Genomic DNA, 23,724 nt, shown 5'->3' on the forward strand with positions numbered 1-23,724 from the left:
ATATATAATATGAAGTTAAAAGAAAGCAAATATGCTTTGTTTTCTTCCGGGGACCACTGTATTGTAACAGTATTCTTTCACATTGTCCTCCGACCAACCGACCTTTCCTGAGAAAAAATTAGTGGAATCATTCGATCTTCATACACAAGTTGTTTTCCTCCTGAAACTTATAAAAGTAAACCCATTAGGCGCACCTTTCTTTAACTGCTTAGGGTTAATTGTCTAAGCAGGTTGTTGACATGGGGGTAAATGTCCTAAACTCCCAAAACCAGTGCCCCAACTTGATTGTTTGAAAATCCAACGATTTCGTAGGTGCTCATCGAGAAAGTTTCTTACACGTTTGTCATAATGAGGAGGTGGTCCATTTTTCACAAAGGTTATGGAATGATGTCAAATGACCGAAATAAAAGAATATATATATTTGTATATTTATGTATCATTATATATAGACATATGTATGTATGTATTCGTCATTATGGGAGCTTCTTTATATATGTATGTACATACGAGGGGTGCATGAAAGTTTTGAGCCGTGAAGTCTTGTACCTTCATCAGAAGTTTTGTACCATGTTTTATTTTTTTGAGGCTCAAGACTTTTAATACACCCCTCGCGCATATATATATATATATATATATTCGTCATTATGCGAGTATCTCATATATATTTATATATGTATGTATTCGTCATTATGCGAGTATCTTTATATATATGTATTTATATTTGTCTGTATGTGTACGTATCTTTATATCTATGTTTATATATCTTTATCTGTGTACATATACTTGTGTGTGTTTATACATTTACATCTTTACATCTAAGCGCCTGTCTCTCTCCTCTCACCTCTTTTCCCAACCCTACTGATAGCTCCCTCACAATTTATTTTAGAGAACGTTTCTCTTTGGGTCTGCCTGTTTTTGTAGTTATTTATAGAAAGAAAAACTTATTGTATTTACGCATGACAGACTGTAATTGTGAATGTATAGAATAAAAATGGCGGTCTCTAACACATTTTTCCATTGACACCATGTCAGTTGTATGATACCCTCTGCTAGATTTAATTTTAACGGTTTGTCGAAGATAATTTCTATGGTAGGTCAGGGTCAATAAGTAACAAATAGACAAAGAAACATCTCTGCTTATAGTAAAGTGAACGCTAACATAGTTTATGGAGTAAGAAACCAAGAAATTTTAATAAAAATTACACCATTACTGATGAGATAGCTGTGTGGTAAGACGTTTCCTTTCCAACCACACGGTTTTGGGTTCGGTCCGCCCTGCATGGCCTTTTGGGCAAGTGTCTCCTATCAAAGCTTTGTGGGTGGGTTTAGTAGATTTGGAAATTGAAAAAAAAGCTCGTGCGTGTGTGTCCCCTCCCGCCTAGCACTACTTGATAACCAAGGCTGGTTTGCTTACATCCCCGTAACTTATCAGTTCGTCAAAAGGGAACAGCGGAGTAAGTATCAGACTAAAAAATAAGTACTGGGGTCGATTTGTTCGACTAAAACTCAAGGCAGTACCACAGTATAGCTGCAGTCCAATGAACGAAACAGGATAAAACTAATTCTGGCAAAAATGCGAAAAGAAAAGTAAAACAAGAAACGAACAAAAAAGAAAGAAAAAGAAAAAAACAAGCAGAAAGGGGTAAGCCGGAAATTTTAAATGAATTAAAATTGAGTAAATTTGGAATGCAGTGGGGGACGAATCTGATCTTTCGCAGTACGTTAAAAACTTTAGACAGGTTTCAGTCTAAATGGAGCTCATCAGCGACACACAATCTCAGACTGACTGGCGGGAAATATATGACTTCATTGAATGAACACTGTGGTATAATAATTTAAAAGTGGGGAAAAATATCCAGAGATGTCTACAACATGAAAGATTAGAATTATAAGTTTCTGTGATCGATTGACTAGCTAGAAGTAGTAACTAATTTTACCTCAAATGACTCTCAGCCATCCTAATAGAGGGAAAATGTTGGGTAATATGGTCTTAGCTGCGTATATATTCATGTATTCATCCACACACACACACACACACACACACACACACACACCCACACCCACACCCCCACGCACACCCACCCACCCCCACCCCACCCCACCCCCACCCCACACCCACCCACCCATACATACACAAAGCTTTATGAATGAATTTGGCAGACGGAAACTGAAAGAAGCCCATCATACACTCACACACACACGTGTGTGTGTGTGTCTTTGTGTTTGTCCCTCACCACCGGTTGACAGCTGGGGTCGATATGTTCAATTAAACCCTTCAAGGTGGTGCTCCAGCATGGCCGCAGTCTAATCACGAAAACAAGTGAAACCCATGTAATGTTTATATGGTGTGTATATTATATATAATGCTTATATATTACACCATATATGTACGTGTGTAGGTGCCCCCACCCATGCCTTTCTCACTCCCTTCGATATTGTTGGCGGTCAACGTGGTTAATGTTCCTCTTGAATGATTGGGCTGCAGGAAAACATGCTCAAGGAGAGAACTGTGAAAGGATGACGTACCGTAGAAGAAGGATTGAGTGAGTTTTCCCGAAATTGGGCAGGGAAAACGCAATCGTAAAGTTATAAACCGATTGAAACGTTTTTCTGCCAATTCTCAACCTTACATTGTTGTCGACTCTTTTTGTAAGGAGAGTTTCTATCCTAGTATTTTGTTTTTTGGCTTTTTCCTAGATTTCTATCTTGTAGAGCTCTCTTCCATCTTGTTTTCCAGATAAATATCTTGTATCTTTTAAATCTCCCGTTGATTCTTATTTTTTTTTCTAAAGGTAGCTTTTCATTAGATTATTTTATTTTATTTTAATTTTGTAACTCCAAACATGCTAAGTAGTTGCAATGGGCCTATTTTGTTATCGGTTGCTTGTTGCTTTGTAGAGAATGACACATACACACATACGCTCTGTCAGTCTGTCTGTCTGTCTGTCTGTCTGTATGTATGTATGCACGCACTTTTATATCAAGGCATCTGTGCTTGTCCTTCTGTTAATCTTTAGCCTTCAACACTTGGAATAAAGTCATCTTCTTGTCTCTCACATAACTCCCATTTAGTTGAGGAAAAGGGTTTTTTCCTTTCCTTTATTTTGCCTTGCACTTCACTAGTACCGGTGTCACGAAAAAGACACGCAGTACCCGCTGTAAAACGGTTGGCCTTAGGAAGGACATCCCGCTGTAGAAGCCATTCCAAATCTGACACTGAGATATTGATTCAGTTCAGCGGCTTGACGAGTCCTGTCGAACCATCCAGTCCATGCCAGCACAGAAAACGAACGTTAAACGATGATGACGAATCGAAAGTATCTGAATGAATGTGTCCCGTGAAACAGTTCCGAGCGGGTTAACCAAATCGACATTGGTTGATATTATCAAAGACTTAAAGATCATGTATAATATCAAGCAGCTGTGTTCTTAAAATATAATCACATTTCAATTAACGTGAAATCGTCTTCGTAAATTGATCTAAGCGCATTTAGTTTATTCTGTTGTTTCATCTTTATATTTCAGGTTCGCTAAACGCTATAGCACCAATTATATCCAACTTTTTCCTTATTGCTTACGCTCTCATTAACTTTGCCTGCTTTGATGCCAGCATTTCCAACATGCTCGGTAAGTATTTTCCTATACGATCATTTTGATGTTGCAGTTTCGACCCTAGTCTGCCTTGATGGAGTAGAACTATGATTAACGGCTTTGATCGTCTCGCTTTTCTTTGTGATAATTTCCCAAGGACCATATTAACCAATATGTTCCGTTTTTTTTTAAAGACGGTATGGTGCAATTTTAGGGAGTCCTTGTTATATTTAGTAGGACGAGCGACCACATAAAGGTTCTTTCGTCGGCTTGTATTAAACACTGATGAAAGCGTTCTACCAAGCATTTGTAATAGAATATAACATTCCTTCAATTGTTTTTTAAATGCAGATTGATATCTTAAGGAAATATAATCAACGGAAAAATGGTTCCATCATGGATGCAGTCCAGTGATTAAAACTAGTAAAAGGATGGAATAAAGAAAACAGTAGAGCAACATAAAGCTACTTAAAAGAGCAGTTTAATGTTACATTGAAAAATAAATCCATATCGGTGCAGACACATAAATGGCTGTGTAGTTAAGAAGCCCGCTTTGCAACCACATGGTTTCGGGTTCAGTCCCCAGCACAGGGCTTGACATCTGGTGTTGGTTTGTTTAATTTTAATAACCTAAGGGTTCGTCAAAAGATATCGATAAGTGACAAGCTTCAATATAAAGTGGAGCCCCAGAAGAGCTGCGCTCCAATATAACTGAAACAAGTAAAAGATATGATATTTAATCGTTTAATACATTTATATAGTCTTTGCTTCCAACTTTTTCTAGTTTCAGCTTGAGGGTGTGGCCATGGTGGGGCACCGCGTATACAAATGGGGATCGGTATTAGCTGTAGCATTTTGTCTCAAAGAAACTTAAGTCCTGTTCCCATTTAAAAATTCATTGTTCAAAGTAATATGGACAAAACTGTTTTCTTTCCTTTTCTCCCAAATGAATCTGTTCTTTTTGTTGTTATTGCCGAGCAAAGCATCAAAATCACTTTCAAATTTTTTCCTTTGTTAGAATATAAATGTAAAAGCATCGAGAAATATAGCCACCTATGTATCGTACTTAATGTAAATACATCGTTGAAAGGCAATTTACTGCTGTATTCATCCATAGATAACATCTCTTATGAACGTATTGTGTTTAAAAAGACAATGTATATCGGAGAGAGACGAATATCGTCCAGGCAGTGACTACTAAGATCGCCAGATACATTTTAGCGTTCTACGCTTCATCAATGGTAAGTACTCACTACCAACCACATGCTTAGATTTGTCATCACCGATATATAAGAAACAGGGAATAAAGCATTCTCTGGTGTAGCGAATAAAAATGCATTATGTGCACTACTAAATAGTATCTATATATCATATTTAGGTAAATACATTGTTGAAAGGTAGTTTACTTCGATATCCATAAAAGTCATTTAACTGTTAAATACCTTATCTTCTTTTCTTTCGAAAAGTCTGTCTGAAGGTGTGAAATATTTACGCTCTTGCTATTTTTCTTATGTTTATCGTTTGTAGAAGCATTTTGAATTTGCTTTGATGGGCCAATCTCTTTGTTTTTTCGTAACTATGCTATTAAAAAGTACAAATCATATTCAAATGTTCTAATATATTTTATTATGCTCTAATACTTTGTTCTAATATTTTAATGTATAATGTCCCGACATTCAAAATATTTTTAATATGTTAAATTCAAATTACGACAAACGTAAATAAACAAACGAAGTTTGCTTTTTAGAAGCGTTGAGATGTCTTTTAGAAAGTTAAAGAAGTGATTTTTAAATTCTCAATCGCAGAATAATGCTAATAATATAGCCTGAACAGGATAAACTACCCTAGAGCTAGCCACCTACACTTTTCTCTGCAAAATAGGGGTAGTTTATCCTGTTCAGGCTATATTATTAGCATTATTCTGCGATTGAGAATTTAAAAATCACCTCTTTAACATTTTTAATATTTACATTATATCAAGGCGGCGAGCCTTAACGGCATTTCTTCCGACTTTACGTTCTGAATTCAAATGCCGCCGGAATCAACTTTGCTTTCATCCTTTCGGGGTCGATAAATTAACTATCAGTTGAGCACTGGGGTCGCTTTAATCGACTTACTTCATCTCCCAAAACTGTACCAAACTTCCATCCTAATATTTTAATGTTCTAATATTTCAATATGTTCATAAGGCTTTACGTTCTGATTTCAATTGCCTTTGAACCTTTCAGGTCGATAAAATAAATAAGCACTTATTTTAAGAGTAATACAACATTTCGCAAATATCTCCTTCGGGTAAAACCACCAATAGAAGAGAATATGACCAAGTATTGCGTGTACTCCATCCCATGCAGCTGTGGTAGGTTATACAAAGGCGAAACATGTCGCCCCCTCAAAATAAGGGTAATCGAACATCGCAAAGCTGTGACACAAAGAGATATTGATAAATCGGGTATAGCTGATCTTGTATGGAAAAATGGAGACCACCTCCCCCTGTGGTATGAAGTTAAAATAATAGACAGAGAATACTACTGGAAAATACGAAAATTAAAAGCAGCAGCACATATGCTAGGACACAACAACCTTCTAAGCAGACCAAGTGCAGATATGAGCAGCATATGGGAACCGGTATTAAGGAAGGATAGAAAAATATTAGATTTATAAGCCCTAAAATTCACTCCCTAATGGACCACGGGCATATGGCGTAGTGATTAAGAGCGCGGGCTACTAACCCCAAGATTCCTAGTTCGATTCCAAGCAGTAACCTGAACAATAATAACAACAACAACATTGAAAAATACCTTAGGAATGAGAACCCAGGTTCGAAATTTCCCCAAGACACCTGAAGAAGGCTGTAGGGTATATCAGCCGAAACGTTGTGTTAACAACAAGCAAGATGAGGACAAATATCTGTTGAATGTAAATAATGCACATAATTCCTCATCTCTTAAATATAGAACTGAAGTAAGAACTTGTCAAGTATTGGGTCCAGTGTAATCAATTTACCTTCTTCCTTGAAAATTGCTGACCTTGAGAGCCAAAATTCGAAAGAAATATTTTAATATATTCATATATTTTTGTGTGAGGGAAGATATAATCGTAATGAGATATTAAATTCATAACATTTTATAATTCACAGGTTTCCGTCCAGCCTTCAAGTATTTCAACAAATGGCTCAGTTTACTAGGCGCGCTTCTCTGTGTCTTTATTATGTTTTTAATTCAGTGGTGGGCAGCATTAAGCACATTCGTTCTTTCTGCCGGACTTTTCATTTATATCCGCGTGAAAAAACCAGGTAAAGATATTTTTTTTTCCTAACTTCATTTTCTTTTTTGGCATATCAAAACGTTTCCTAAATCTCTTATTCATTCCACCTGCTAGTCCACTCTCAATACAAAGATGCCATATTAAACAATTCTTCAACGTTATTCTCTTACGATATTGTGGGCTTTTTCTACAATATCCTCGAGTCGACGACTGCCTTATGAATGTTTTTGGTGGATGGAAGCTCTATGGAAGTTCATCATTGTGTGTGTGTTTGTGTGTGTGTGTGTCCGTAACTTGGCGGTTCGGGCAAAGAAACCGATGGAATAAGTTCTAGACTTCAAAAAAATTAGTATTCATTCAATTGAACCCTTTAAGGTGGTATCCCTGCAAGGCCGCAGTGCAGTGACTGAAACAAGCAAAAGACAAGTCAATAAAAGGAGTTCTAGAAATAGCAACCAAATGTATCTCAAATCACGTTTTACCGTTATAAAAAAAAAAAAAACGGTTTCATCGATCCTACTGTTATCCTGATATGAAAATAAACAGGTCGCCATGCTTAGAACGACTTCAATCATAAGTCCTCTCGATCAGGATTGATATGGACAAAACAAAAATAACACCAATTAACCAGATATAACAAAGAAACTAGACATAACGTTGTCTCTTCATTATCGCAAACAATGTTCCTTGAATCTAACACCTAGCAGGACCAAATTCTTTCTTTCTTACTCAACCGGAATCTATCCCGATCTATGGAAACACATTATAGTGTTATACGTTATCGAGAAAGATAACCCCTTTGTTTCAATCAAACTAGTGACCTCTGATTGAGACGGTTGCTGTCATTCACCTTTTTCATCCATTTGACTGTCTGCAGCGTGTTATACGTAGAGTCAGATCTGGGACAGCTTTATTTTTCCTTCCTCCTCAAACTACTTTGTCTCTCGCGTTTGAAAACCTCCTTTGTACATTGTATTGTCTCAATATAAAAGTACACATTGGATAATGTTATCCTAGGTCAACCACCACCACCCAAACTGTGGTGTGATGGAAGAAAAAGACAAGAAGAAGCAAAAGGGAGAAAGAAATACAGCGACCTTATCTTGTCGACCGTGGCAGGATAAACGATCACTCCAGATCAAACCACGACTTCTACGCACGCCGTTTCTGCTCGAACTACCTGCACGTGCTCCCTGTCCACGCATCCGCCTGTGGCCACTTCCGCCGGCCCCTGCAGTCTTCACTTCCGTTTGCTTCATCTGCAATCCTTCTCCACCAACACCACATAGCACATCACAGCCCATAACACCACATGTAACACCACACAAACAAAGGGACATTTATGCTGGTCTGGTATTTGTCCTGTTAGAAATAAAAGATAAATCTTTCATATCACTCTCTAGTGTTTTAAAAATGGATAATATAATTCTGGATACATTATGTCTGAATAAGGGGGGATGGTCACTGCTGGAAAGCCATTGATCGTAGGATTGGTCGATTAGGGTTTACCTAAGACTAAGCAATGGCTGGGGTGAATCATCAGCTTCGTACAAGCGTAAGTGCGTGCGTGGAAGTGTATGTGAGTTGTGTGTATGCATGCGTATGAAAATCAACCTTTGCTTCAATTCATTATTATTGTTATTATTAAGGCGGCGAGCTGGCAGAATCGTTAGCATACTGGACGAAATGCTTAGTGGTATTTAGCCCGTTGCTACATTCTGAGTTCAAGTTCCGCCGAGGTCGACTTTGCTTTTCATCCTCTCGAAGTCGATAAATTATGTACCAGTGAAACTCTGGGGTCGATTTTATCGACTAGTACCCTCCCCTAAAACTTCAGGTTTTGTGCCTATGATAGAAAGGATTATTATTATTATTATTATTATTATTATTATTATTATTATTCATTGTCGTCATTATTATAGAAGTCAACTGGGGATCTTCTTCACAGGCTCATGCCTACAAGAATGCATTGGCATCGACGCAGAAACTGGCTCATGTTGAGGAACACGTTAAGAACTTCCGGTGAGTGTAAAAGTTTTCTTTCTTGAATGAAAAACGGAATTTCAGATTTGTCAAGTGACTTAATTTTGAGGTCGTGGGTGAGGAGTAAAAGAATGACAAGTATGTTAGATGGAATTAGATGGATGAAGAATGCAAGCAGCTAGCCATGAGAAACAAATGCTATAGTAGAAACGTAGGAAATGCAGATTGATGAGACACAAGCTGTGAGTTGGTCAGTGATAACTTGCCAATTAATCAAGTGGCATTATTTATCTATCATACCATGAGATGTTTGTGTTTCGAATATTGGAGCAGTACTTCATTATTGGTTTTATTTCAGCTCTGTAAAGAGACAAATTATACGCTGAAGTGTTTACACAATATATTATTTCTCAGAATGGATCAGTTATCTTAAAAGCCTTAAAAATAAGTTTAGAAAATGCTTCGTTATGCTGCAGTCCGCCATGCTACAGTCCCATGACATTGCCTTATCCCTGACAGGGTGGATGAACGGGTTCTATGCCTTGCCAAAAGGCATCTCGTAACTATGCCGGGTACGGTCCGTGATGTATTTTCAAATTAACTTTAGAAATTGATACGTTATGAATTTTATTTTTCAGGCCTCAAATTTTATTGTTGTGTGGCTACCCTAAAAACAGACCAGATCTGGTGGATTTCGCAGCATCTATCACTAAACGAAGCTGCTTGCTTATATGCGGACAAATTTTCCTGGTAATCATTTTTTTTCTTATCTTTCTCCTTTTCATCGCTTTCCTCCGTTTCTTAGTTTCTTTCTTTCTTTCTTTCTTTCTTTCCTCCCCCTTATTAATTTTCCTTTTCGTTCGGTTTTCTTAAGACCAAAATCTTGATAATAATGAGTTTACACTAAAACATAAAGATAAGTGCATGCACACACAATATAATTTACAACACATTTTCCCCGCAGTTTCTGTCTGCTAAAAATTCCACTGACGTACAAGTTATGTTCATATGAGTCAAAAAGGTAACTTAGCCATCCGACAAATAAATATTGATAAATAAGTACCACACTGAAACTAGTACTGGGGTTGATATGATTGACATGTTTGTGAAGAAGTTCTCTCCATATCCACGTAAATTCAGGTTTGATCACACTATTATCCCCTCCATAAATGAATTCATCGTCATCGTTTTAATGTCTACTTTTCCATACTTGCATAACTCGGGCACACTTTATTGATGCAAATTTTCTGCGGTTAGATGTCCTTCCAGTCGCCAACTCGGGAAAGTATGATCTGCAGTGAGTATGATTAGCTTGATCAAAACTGCAGCCAGTCACGCCTTCTCGAGGTGTCACGCAATAGGGTTAAACCCGGATTCACAAGGTTATAGAACGCACCTCTTCACAATGTTTATGCGTGCGCCTCGTTTAGACGACCACTTTTGTAAACCTGTATGGGTCAGACAGAATTTGTAGAAGTAGATTTTCTACAACCAGACATGGCCCCTTCTGTCGCCTACTCCCACCTGTTTCCATATAAAGTAATATTTCTCCTTGTCTGGATATATTTTCAAGGCAAACTGAAAACAGTCGATATCACTTGTATAGTGATGGTACTTACAATTATCATGTGATGTCATGAGAAAGATACTTACCTATACATATGCGTGCATGTATACACACATATACGCGGACACACGATGTGCTTCGTTTTCAGTTTCTGTTTACCATATCCACTCACAAGGCTTCGGTCTATCCGGGGGTTTGGGATTTTGGTAGAAGACACTTGCCCAAGATGTCACGCACTGCGATTGAACCCAAAGCCATGTGGTTGTAAAACGAACTTCTTAACCACACATCTATGCATGAGCCTATATAATATACCAAATAGAGTTGGGGCGGGAAAGAATCACATTTCATATTAATTGTCAAATATTTTCTGGAAAGTGAGTAATTTAAAATACGGCTTTTTAGAATTTTAAAGTATTATTTTTTTTTCAGGGAGACGTTGCAAAACACAAGAAACACCTGGGGTCGGAATCTGTTTATTCCTGGTTCAAGAATAGGAAAATAAAAGCTTTTTATAGTAGAGTATGCTCAATAAACTTTCGAGTTGGTGCACAGAATCTTTTACAGGTAAATTATAACCTTTTTAGGTACATTATTATTTTTTTATCAGATGCAGTACGGAATTTTGTCAGTGAACAGGTCTCGGTTTTAAAGCGACGAAAATATTTTGACAAATTCAATCTAAATGTTGAAGTGACTCTAATGGTTTTAGTGTGTTTTTAAATGGCTTATAATCTCCTTCCACGCTGCAATTGTTTTTGCTTCAGCTCAAGATCTCAGATCAAGACACTTGATGTGCAAGTACATCTCTGTAATATTTTTCTATAGTATAAAAAGTACCGATAACTTGCATATTTATTCTTGATATATTCCACCGAGTTCGAACGTGAATATGTTCATTGCTGTTGTATTTCATCGTAGAACAACTTCTTTATGATGAATATGTATTGATAACACTCGATTCATTAGCACAAGGGATTCTGGGACGCCTGGTGTTTTGACATCGTTGTTTCTCGTCAGCCAGTAGAACCCTAGGACCAATGAATCTAAGAAAAGCTGATGCTCTTGTTTATAACTTTAGCAAACAAACTGTTCGCTGATCTGTGCTGATATCTGTCAATCGATAATAAATCGTCTTGCTGTTCATCGTGCATATGACGATTTTTTTTTTATGTAAAAAGTATTTATAGTCCTGTACCTGTAATAAACGATGTAAAAAAAAACTGAAATTAATTGTTAAGATTTCTCTTTCGTTTGTATGGTGTTTCGGGGAAATTTTAAACGTATTTTACACTGCAATTGATCATTCTATCTGGTCGGTGACAAAATAATTTTTTCTTCAGCTGTCTAGTTCTCAAGAAAAATACTTTTGTTCCAAAAGCAGCTGAATGAGGCAGAAATTACGGTCTGCAACAAGCGACACTTTTATGAGCGCGGCACTTTCGGGTCTACTGTATAAATCTGTATAAACTAGGGAATCAAGTTGGGGGTGGGTGAAAACTCAAGGGCAGCCAGCTCCGAGCGGCACACACTCAAGCTACTCCACTGTTCTATTTCAATCATAAAAGATACATTCGTTTTTTTCAACCAGTGTCATTAGCTAATCTGAAGGCCATTAAGTCATGGTGTATTTGTTGTTTCGGCTCAGGCTAATCCTCATGAGAGCACCTTAAATCAAAGATGTTACAACTGTGACTGTACTCTTTTCGAACACCAAACACTGGATTGTATATGCACCTTCTTTATTTAAGATGAGTTCGAGTAGATGGACAGTTGACTGCTATTTTCAATTAGGCTGGCTCCATAGATATCAGTGATGGAAAGGAATGCATGATTCTGTGTATGAGAACTGAACCTTAAAGAAGTGAACCTTGAACAGTTGCTATGGAGGAAAATAGACCTTGGTTCACTTTGCCTTTCAACCAACCCTTCGAGGGTCAATAAGGAAAGCACCAGAAATGTACTAAAACCCATCTAATCAACCATCCCTACCTCTCGCTCTCTCGGGCGCCAATATCTGGCCACTTAGCAATACTAGAAATTTATTAATGCTGCTGTTCTTGTTTTTAGATAAACGGTTTAGGAAAACTGAAACCCAACACCATGCTAATGGGTTTTAAAAGAAATTGGCAAACTGATACAGGATCAAATGTCGACGATTATTTTAACGTGATTCAGTGAGTATATAGTAATGTTTTATCATATATTAGTTTGTTTATACATACATTTTACACTATATATATATATATACATATATATATATATATATATATAATGAGAGAGAGAGAGAGATGACTGGAATTAAGAAAGCTTGCTTCCCGACCATATGGTCTGTAACTCAATTCGCGGCACCGTGTGCAAGTATTCCCTACTAAGACCCTAAGACAACCAAAGCATTGTGAGTGGATATGGTAGATGGAAAGTGAAAGAAGCCTGTCATGTGTATGTGTGTGTGTTTATCTATACTTGTGTCTGTGTGCACCTTTGTCTAGACATCACTTGATGGTTGTAAATGAGCACCGTCGTCATACTAGCGATGTAGTCCATTTCCAATCTTCTGTGAAAAACCTTTCTGGCCATGGGGAAATATTTCCCTGCTAGGAAAGAAAGCAGATAAGAGATTTCTTCACAGTGGACACATTTTAAATTTTATCCTGTCTATTCTCCGAATTTTTATCTTTTTGGGTTTTAACATCGACAACAATTTGCCATTTGTTTCCCCATCTTTCTTGTCCTCATCTCATTGTCTCTCATCAACACTGAACGAGACACATCGAACCAGAATCATGTCCACGACAGTCTCTTATCTCCGGACAATAAACCTGCCCTTTTCATTAACAGCATTTATGCAATTCTCTCCCTTTCGGATATGGAGCTGGTCTTACTTGATTTTCTTTAATTATGACGATTCCTTTAGGGGCAGAAATAATTCTAATAAATCGAGAATTTATGATGTATTTGATATTCCTGTATTTGTCTATGTTGATCAAATACATGTCACTGGGCATTCGGAGCTATTTCTCTTAGCTTATTTTTGTTATATATATATATATATATTTATATATATATATATATATTTATATATTTTATATATTTTATATATTTAATCCTTTATATTGAACACTCAATATTTCATCTATTCAATAAGACATATTCCATAAATTCATTAAGACATTCAATACTTTATTTCATAGTACCATCCATTTTTATTTTATATTATATATTGTATATTATATTATATATTGTATATTCCATATTCTATATCCCACATTGGTTTTGCAGGAATATAAATAAAACATAAAAAGCAGACAGTGTTGGAACTCTTTTAAACAAAATAATATATTCCTCTATTCATACAATCATGCAACCCCCCCTTTTTTTGTATTTATTTTTACTCGCATATATATATATATATATATATATACATATATATATAGGCGCGTAGCTTAGTGGTTAGGGCATTCGGCTCAATCGTAAGGTCGTGAGTTCAATTCCCAGCGACGTGTTGTGTCCTTGAGCAAGAAACTTTATTTCACGTTAGCTCCTGTCTACTCAGCTGGCAAAAATGAGTAGCACCTGTATTTCAAATTGGGCCCGCCTTGTCACATTTCTGTGTCACGTTGAAGTTCCCGGTGAACTACGTTAAGGGTACGCGTATCTGTGGAATGCTCAGCCACTTGCACGGTAATTTCACGAGCAAACTGTTCCGTTGATCGGATCAACTGGAACCCTCGCCGTCGTAATCGACGGAGTGCCAGTTCAGTATATATATATATATATATATATGAGAAAGAGAAGCCCGATGTTAACATTCACCTGATATTTTTTTGTTTCCTCATGAAGTTAGGCTGTCATACTCAGCAGACGACTGTCTGTTAGCGTTTTGAAGCTTTGACTTTACAAATGGTAAAATCCTTTGTATCTGCCTTTATCTTTATCTCTCTCTCTCTCTGTTTTCCTGTTTTTCCTTCTGTCTTTCCTTCTCTTTCTCTTTCTTTCGTCCTTTCTTTCTGTATGCTATTGACTTTTTCTTTGTCTTTTCTGCTTCCTCGCTTATCCCCCCTCTCTCATATGTATAAAATGTATAATTTATATCTTATTTCGCTTATTATATTTCATTTGTATAGTGATGCCTTTGATCTGAATTATGGTGTTGGTATATTACGTGTACCAGATGGATTTGACACGCAAAGGTTCGAAGACGATCAAGTAGATCAAGAAGAATCGGATGCCGAAGTGGAAAGCTCTGACGAAGGTGTGTTATTAAGCCATCAAGGTTCCTCACCTCTCAATTGTCTATACACCAGTATATCCCTGAAATAATTAGATTAGCATTGTTGTACTCAGGGAGGGTCATACTGTCAATAAATACACGCACTGGTTATGGTTCACTTCAGTCTAAAAGTTCAGTTGTGTGCTGAAAAAATTTTGACAGTATATCTAAAACTGAAATGAACCACAACAAATTCATGTGGTTATTGGTTGTGTGATCCTCCCGATGTATTACATACAATATGGATTTCAACAACCAGTTTCAGGTTAAGCTTCTTGCGAAATAAATTCAAAAAAGCTAAGTTAGTGCCAATGACTATTATTATGCTAATTATTTTAGCAAGCATGGGAGATAACTCCAGACCCGCTTTATTAGACCAACTCAATGAAGCATTAGACCTCAACGTACTCGCTGAAATACTGATGGACGAATTACTATATAGATGTACAGTATTGCACATAATTAGATGTGAAATATTAGCGCACACACATACGCATGCACGCGCACACACACACACACACATACACACACACACACACACACACACGCACGCACGCACGCACGCACGCACGCACGCACGCACGCACGCACGCACGCACGCACGCACGCACGCACGCACGCACGCACGCACGCACGCACGCACGCACGCACGCACGCACGCACGCACGCACGCACGCACGCACGCACGCACGCACGCACGCACGCACGCACGCACGCACGCGCGCACGCACGCGCACACACTAATAATAAATTGCTGAGGTTGGTTGAGTTACAAAATAAGAGAGAAAAGTATTGTTTAGCTTCAGATAGGCCGTAATCTAATCATGGTAACCAAGATCTTCCCATATTGTTCCTTGAAAATTTGACTGTCATGAGTCAATATAAACAGTCGATTCCACCTTCAGTGGGTTTGGAAAAATCTGTGTGTGTGTGTGTGCGTGCATGTATGGTGCATGCGCGCGCATGTGTGTAGGGGCATGCAATTTACTCTAGCTTTAACGTTTTGTTATTTTGTTTTTATCAAGAAAGTCCATGTAGCGAAGACGCAATCTCTCGAATTGACGAACAACGCACATCAATTCAGATAACAGACGGCGATGTAATACTTCAAAGATTTGCTCGCAAGAAAAATGGCTTGGATAATCCCGCATACACAGAAGAAGTAATGAAAAATCCATTGCCAGAAAATAATCCAGTAATAGAAGTTGAATCGGTACTAGAAAACCCGTCCATGTTTAGTAAAAAGCAAGAAGGCACTATCGATGTTTGGTGGTTAACAGACGACGGAGGCAAGTACAATTATTTGTAATTGTTAATTGTTGTTGTTACTGTTTAGTTCCAGGTTAACCGTGTTCCAGCGTTCCAACCGTGATACTCCCCCTCATATATTCAATCACTACATATCAAAGTCACCGTTATCCAGTGCATCTTTTCTTCTCTACTGGATATGTTCCACTACTGATATGGTCTAATGCGTTCTCCCTTATTTACATCTTCATTATTATAATTATCGTTTTAACGTGTTTGCATGGATTAGATATGATGAGCTGAGGCAGAGCTTATGCGGCAGGATTCTCTTTCTGTAACTAAATCCTGCAAATATCTTAATTTTAAACCATTCTAACCATTCTCTATAGTAATTTAGATGGATATCATTTCTTTTTCGTCTTCTTCCGATGCAGGTTTGACGCTTCTTGTTCCTTACATGCTATCTTGTCGGAAGAAATGGAAGAACTGTTGTTTAAGAGTTTTCTGTGGAAGCAGCAAAATGGGTGACGTCGACAGTGAACACAGACGGTAAGTTATTTTCCTCAATGGATTTTTAAGACCATTCCTTAACTGCAAATCTCATGTAGAATTTCGTATATAAAAAGAATATTTTAGCTATCTTCCAGCATCGAGTTGACGGAGTCACTAGAACATCACACTGATTCACAGTATTTGTCCTGACTTTCAATGTTCCGAATTCAAATTCCAGTGGCATCAATTTGTCTTTTATCTTTTCAGGCGTCGATAAAAAGTACCTCCTCTCCTTTCATATCCAGCTTCCTCTTTCCACCTCTTTTCCTCCTCTTCACTTCCGCCTCTTCTTCCACCTCCTTACCATAACAATTAACCTCATCTGTCTCCTCTTCCTCATCATTCTTATCATCTATACCATCATCTTATTAATCTTCTTTCTCCTCATCATTATTTTAATCATCATCTTCCTTCTCATCATATTCATCATAATGCTCTTTTTCCCCTTTCTCCTCTGCCTATTCGTGGAGGCGCAATGGCCCGGGGGTTGGGGCAGCGGGATCGCGGTTTCGATTCCCAGACCGGGCGTTGTGAGTGTTTATTGAACGAAAACACCAAAAGCTCCGGCAGGGGATGGTGGCGAACCCTGCTGTACTCTTCCACCACAACTTTCTCTCACTCTTTCTTCCTGTATTTCAAAAGGGCCAGCCTTGTCACACTGTGTCACGCTGAATATCCCCGAGAACTACGTTAAGGGTACACGTATCTGTGGAGTGCTCAGCCGCTTGCACGTTAATTTCACGAGCAGGCTGTTTCGTTGATTGGATCAACTGGAATTCTTTACGTCGTAAGCGACGGAGTGCCAACAAACAACCTCTGCCTATTCGTCCTCCACCTCCTCATCAACCAAATCCTCCTCCTCCTCTTCATCATTATCGTTTTAAACTTTCTTTTTACTATATATTTCTTTTTTACTAACAGGATGGTGACATTACTCAGCAAGTTCCGTATAGATTATTCACAAATAACGGTCATTCCTGATCTTCGACATAAACCCTCACAAACCACGTACGCATTATTTTATTTTCAGTCAAAAACATGCATTGGTTTTATGATATCGTTGTGTAACTTTCTGATCATTTATGCTTTGTCTGAACAGGTCAACAGTTTATAGAATTTGTTTCGGAAGAATCCAATGCCAAATCATACATCAACTAGTCATCCACTATTCCACCTGTTAGTTATCCGTTAACCCTTCACCAAATTATATCCTACTATAACTATGTTTACTTTGCTAGTCACCACTAAGTCAATCACCAATTCCTCGCCGCATCATCCACCAATCCTCATCAGCAATTTTATTATTATTTGTAGAATTGTTAGAGCGTCAGAAAAACATTGTCTTTTATTTTTTATTTTTTTGCCTTCGTAGTTCAAATTCCGCGGCGGTTAACTTTGCCTTTCATCCCTCTAGCGTCGACAAAATGAAGTAACAATCATATGCTGTGATTGAGTTAATGGATTCCCTCAAAATGTCAAGCCTTGTGCCTATATCACAAATTATTATTATTATTATTATTATTAAGGCGGCGAGCTGGCAGAATCGTTAGCGTGCTGGACGAAATGCTTAGCGGTATTTCGTCTGCCACTGCGTTCTGAGTTCAAATTCCGCCGAGGTCGACTTTGCCTTTCATCCTTTCGGGGTCGATAAATTAAGTACCAGTTACGCACTGGGGTCGATATAATCGACTTAATCCGTTTGTCTGTCCTTGTTTGTCCCCTCTGTGTGTTGCCCCTTGTGGGCAGTAAAGAAATAGGTATTTCGTCTGTCGCTACGTTCTGAGTTCGACTTTGCCTTTCATCCTTTCGGATGTCGATGAAATAAGTACCAGTTACGTACTGGGGTCGATGTAATTGACTAACTCCTTCCCACCAAATTTCAGGCCTTGTGCCTATAATAGAAAAGATTATTACTGCTACTACTAAGGAAGCGAGCTAGCAGAATCGTTAGCAGAATCGTTAGCACGCCAGGCAAAACGCTAAGCGGTATTTCCTTTGTCTTTGTTCTGAGTCCAAATTCTTCCGAGGTCGACTTTGCTTTTCATCTCTGTCGAGATCGATGAAATAAATACCAGTCAAGTACTGGGGGCTCGATGTAATTGACTAATTCCCTCCCCACCTAAATTTCAGGCTTTGTGCCTTTAGTAGAAAGGATTATTATTATTATTATTATTATATTATTATTATTATTATTATTATAGTATGAGAGAATTTTATGCACTGATTCAACCATGGCTTTTGAAAAACTTTGAAGACCAAGCATCATATCCATGGAAAATTTCCGAAGCAGACTTACTGGGTAATAAAATGAAAGTAAGTTCATCCTCTTATAATTTATCCGAATATCAACAGAAAGAATTATTTTTGCCTTAATTTTTTCCCATTAAAATAAGAACTGAGGTAAGATTTCCATCTTACGTAAAATGTTTGATATGAATTTACATAAATATGACATTCGCACTTTCCTGGTAGTTGTGTGTTTAGATACATAAGAAAAGTGCGATTGCATAAACAGAACCCAGCTATATTATGTCAATGCTGGACTTGATTTACGCTCTAAATAAGCGTAAACATGACAGTGGTTGAAATATCTCCTTTCTCTTCGCTGCTATGTGGATTCGAGTTCAATCCCAATGGGCTGGTTGGTGTCCTATACCATAACTTCAGAACAACCAAAGCTTTAAAAGACGGAAATACTATGGAAGCCTTTCGGACATTATTTCTGTTTTATAGTGTTATATTTAATCTGTCGTGGAGGCGCAATGGCCCAATGGTTAGGGCAGCGGACTCGCGGTCATAGGATCGCGGTTTCGATTCCCAGACCGGGCGTTGTGAGTGTTTATTGAGCGAAAACACTTAAAAGCTCCACGAGGCTCCGGCAGGGGATGGTGGTGAACCCTGCTGTACTCTTTCACCACAACTTTCTCTCACTCTTTCTTCCTGTTTCTGTTGTACCTGTAATTCAATGGGCCAGCCTTGTCACTCTGTGTCACGTTGAATACCCCCGAGAACTACGTTAAGGGTACACGCGTGTGTGGAGTGCTCAACCACTTGCACGTTAATTTCATGAGCAGGCTGTTCCGTTGAGCGGATCAACTGGAACCCTCGACGTCGTAAGCGACGGAGTGCCAACCAACATTTAATCTGTCACTATGTATAATGCTACAATCTGGCCTTGGCGCTTTTAATGTAGGACATATTGCAAGCATTTCGGTTTCTTTTTTCCCCACCTGTCTCAGAGGTCATAGTTATTATCATTCTATCTCTGACTATACAACCAGCTTTCACCGTGGGTAAGGTTGGTAATATGTACCATGCTTTAGCTAATTATTTCAGAAACCATTATATATGTAAAAGAAAAGAAATATAACCTATGTATGTGGTTTAATTGGCGAAATGGCCTTCTCACATTATAAAAACGAGAACTTAAACTTTCTCCCCTTTTTATGTTGTCAGACTTACAGACACGTGAAATTGCATGAGATGCTCCAAGAACATTCCAAGACTGCAAGACTTGTGGTTTTGTAAGTATCCTATATGATTTTGTGACGATTTCGCTAGATTATATTCCTCTCTGTTTGAAATGTTAACATAATTCCGTTAAACAATTACACACACATATACACACACATGCATATATAGCGATGGTTGGAAAATAAGAGTTTTCAAAAGCATAAATACGGCAAACATTTACTGATAATGGGGAAGGATTTTTGATTTCACCTGTGTGTGTGTGTGTGTGTGCTGTTGTTTATGGTATTCACAACCGATGGAAATGTTTGTGCAATAATCTCAATAGATGTAATAGTCTGAATAGCTAAGAACGTAACGACTTCTGATTTGAAACGAGGATTATACCCAAAGGTCTGTCACGTTAAGAACGGTTTATTTTATGGACATACTTTACTTCCTCGTTGAAACCACTTCTAAAATGTCATTGTAGCATGCAATGGTTTCATTACATATGAAGATTGTGAGGATACCCAAAGTAATGTCTTTCTAAAGGTGTGATAAGGGGATTTTTCGATGTGTTTTAGCTTTCAGTTGGCTTTTTTCTTTCGTAGAAGCGTACGAAAAATGGGGGGGGGGGGGAACATTCAAGAAATTAAGTATATTTCGATGATCTTGTATAATAGAAAATCCGAGTTAAAAACTTGAGATGTTTTTCGAATCAAAAGGTGGAATATGGGTTTAGGCTTCTCAGAAGCTTCAGCTCATCATCTCTATATAATCCACCGGAGATTAAGGGAAATTTTCCGTGTAGAAAATATAGCCCGATGATGTCACTAATCTTCAAAAGAATCTGTAGCTCTAATATTTACATCGAAGGGCTCAGGGTTAGGATTTTTTTTTTATCAAGATGGTATTATTATGTAAGAGAACAGATGTTTTATTTTATAGCTTATGATTTCAAATTTAATAGATTTAGTAGTGATAAAATGCCTTGTGAGAAGAGGATATTGAACTACAAAAAGTGACATTCGTATTTATTGCTGTAAGACTGTGGAATAAATTGGTGACGGAATTATATTGTTCCGAAAACGTAGAAAAGAAACAACATTAATTTTAAGAACCATAGAAACCAAAAGAGTTTTGCCAAGGCCAGATTTTAAATACTTAATTAGTTTAGAAGATATGGAGTAGGTTAAGTTGGAGTTATGGTTCTTAAACGCAAGTTGTGTTTCTGGCACCAGAAGACATCTGTTTTATCTTGTATGTTGACTACAATGAAAATACTTCTTTTTTTTTTTTTTTGTCGAAATGTTGGATGGTAAATATTCTTTTTAAATATGTGCCGGATAAGAATCAGTGACAAGTTTGTTTATTCAGTTCATAAATGTATTAGCTTTGTTCGAATGTACATAGTGATCTGTTTAACTTTAAAAACGACCCTGGATTTTTTTTAACGCATCATAAGCATTTAGAAATGTTCTTCAATGCCCCCATCACTCATATCTTAGCAGCAAATTCCATACCCTACTATCATGAACCCATATAGCATAACCTTTATGTAACTTGTATGTGTGCGTACATGTGTATGTTTGTGTGTATGTACCTATGTGTGTATAATAATACATATGCATAATGAATGCACATACATATACAAAAGAAGTGCGGAAGGTACACGCATTTGGTAAGTTAAGCGAAGAAATTTCCGTATGTTCTTTCAGTCGGTTCTGATTATAATGACATATTTAGTGTTCTTTCTGTTTGTATCAACAGGAGTGCCATAAATTTTGTAAATACATTCATTTATATTTCATTGGTATCACATTTTTAGCAGCTGCATAAAACGCTTACGAGCTTACGAACGGATGCTTATTTCTTATAAAGCAAAGCAAGGCAAGCCGAGTTATGTACCTTGTATAAATACGTCAGACTCCACGTTTCTTCTCCTCTTTGTTCCTATATGTTATGGTGGGTGGGTTGGTGGAACCAACAAAATCAACCATCCCTAACTTCAAATTATATGGTAAGAAGTCTGTTTATATATTTAGGCAAATCAAACTCTTACTACACTGAGTTGCCTGAAGATCCTGTGTATCTAGTAGGTGAAACTCAGACTAGCAAGAGGCTGACTCGATCAAAATAGAATATATTATTAATCTCGCTGGCTTTGTGAGCAGGCCAACATTCCCCCCCCCCCCCCCCACGATCGAAAGGGGGACCGGAGCAACGTGAAATTAAGTGTTTTGCCCCCCAAAAAACACAAAGTGTCGCCCAGTCAGTGGATCGAACCCACGATCTAGCAATCGTGTGTGCAGCATCCAAACTACTAGGCCACGCGCCTTCACGTTAATCTAATATCCTTATTTAATCGTGACTTTTTTTTTTGCTACCAGGACAGCACTTCAAAAAGTAGCTGAATAAATTCTTGGCCTTCGGCAAAATGTCAAAGCCCGATGGTAATATTTAAAAAAGCACCGTGTGTATGTAATGTATATATGCATGTAATGTAATGTAACATTATGTATGTATGCATGTATGTATCCATCAATCCATCCGATCAAACAGACCAAACTGACTGGTGTTGGTCTGTGTCGGCAAGACCTGCAATATTTAGTAACAAAAACAATTTTAAGTACTGTGAATTCTGCCGTCGAGAGTGGAAAATCTGACGTTTCGTACAGTTCTTCTTCAGAGAAAAGTTGACAGGAAAGAAATTATTTACGTATGATTTATTTATTTACTTATTTATTTATTTATACAAATCAATTCAGTAATATAATATTTCTCACCTTTATTTATTCCCACAGAACTTTACCAATGCCACGGAAGAACACTTGTCCGGCTGGTCTTTACATGAGTTGGCTTGAAATGATTACGAAAGACATGCCTTCAATTTTATTGCTTCGCGGTAACCAGCAAAGTGTCTTAACATACTATGCCTGATCATATTACATCAATCAGTCAGTCAGTCAATAACTCCTCTCAGATTTGGGGCATTTCGTTAGATCCATTTATTACTCTACGTTTCAAACAAGCTAATACGACATCCCTGAATTTGAAAATTAAAAATATTTTAACAGAATTTTACTTACCCTAATTTTAGTGATTTTAAAACCCTCACAAAAACCGGCATTTTATGACAACGATAATAATAATGAAGATGAAGATATAGAAGAAAAACCAAAGTGAAAAATATAGTTTTCTCTCCAGAATCCAAGTTTTATTTTGTATCTTTGTATTTTAATAAGACTGTTGTAAAATGTTTTATATTCACATTTTGTATAAAAAGAAGAAAATAACAAAGAATACCAAACATATTTAGACCACTTATTTGTGTGTGTATATATATATATATATATATATATACTTGAGGAGTGTTTTATTTCATAATGTCTACATAGCCTAAAGAAAACGAGGGAGAAAGAAAAATCAATAATTTTTCTTTTTTTTTCTTTGAGTGTATCAAAGTGTGCTTGTATATGTGTGTATGTATGTCTGCGCGCGTGTTTATTGAATTGTACATTCACAATTATGTATGTCCAAATCTTTCTTGCTTTTTTTCATTGATATTAATTTCAATAATAATAATAACTATTATTATTATTATAGTAAGGCGGTGAGCTGGCAGAATCGCTAGCGCGCCGGACGAAATGTTTAGCAACGTTCTAAGTTCAAATTCCGCCGAGGCCAACTTTGCCTTTCATCCTTTCGGAGTCGATAAATTAAGTACCAGTGAAACACTGGGGTCGATGTAATCGACTAGTCCCCTCGTACCAAAATTTCAGGTCTTGTACCT

General features: G+C 37.5%; 1 protein-coding gene across 6 annotated transcripts in view; it reads left to right on the forward strand.

Annotated features, from left to right (window-relative positions):
- LOC106876733 (solute carrier family 12 member 2) overlaps positions 1 to 23,241 on the forward strand; it is a 127,959-nt gene extending 104,718 nt beyond the window's left edge. For 5 of the 6 annotated variants that reach the window (XM_052966113.2, XM_052966114.2, XM_014925414.3 and 2 more), the window contains 13 exons: positions 3,526 to 3,627; positions 6,728 to 6,883; positions 8,778 to 8,877; positions 9,477 to 9,588; positions 10,838 to 10,972; positions 12,476 to 12,582; positions 14,533 to 14,660; positions 15,704 to 15,967; positions 16,361 to 16,475; positions 17,400 to 17,486; positions 18,680 to 18,791; positions 19,935 to 20,002; positions 22,736 to 23,241. In XM_052966113.2, the coding sequence (XP_052822073.1) occupies positions 3,526 to 3,627; positions 6,728 to 6,883; positions 8,778 to 8,877; positions 9,477 to 9,588; positions 10,838 to 10,972; positions 12,476 to 12,582; positions 14,533 to 14,660; positions 15,704 to 15,967; positions 16,361 to 16,475; positions 17,400 to 17,486; positions 18,680 to 18,791; positions 19,935 to 20,002; positions 22,736 to 22,871 (1,622 nt within the window). In that variant the 3' untranslated portion in view covers positions 22,872 to 23,241. The remainder of the gene's footprint in view (positions 1 to 3,525; positions 3,628 to 6,727; positions 6,884 to 8,777; positions 8,878 to 9,476; positions 9,589 to 10,837; positions 10,973 to 12,475; positions 12,583 to 14,532; positions 14,661 to 15,703; positions 15,968 to 16,360; positions 16,476 to 17,399; positions 17,487 to 18,679; positions 18,792 to 19,934; positions 20,003 to 22,735) is intronic. The other variant, XM_089349740.1, reaches the window with a different exon arrangement.
- The last annotated feature ends 483 nt before the right edge of the window (positions 23,242 to 23,724 follow it).

Source organism: Octopus bimaculoides, chromosome 3 (assembly GCF_046866305.1).
Source record: "Octopus bimaculoides isolate indiv1 chromosome 3, ASM4686630v1, whole genome shotgun sequence".
NCBI lineage: Eukaryota > Metazoa > Mollusca > Cephalopoda > Octopoda > Octopodidae > Octopus > Octopus bimaculoides.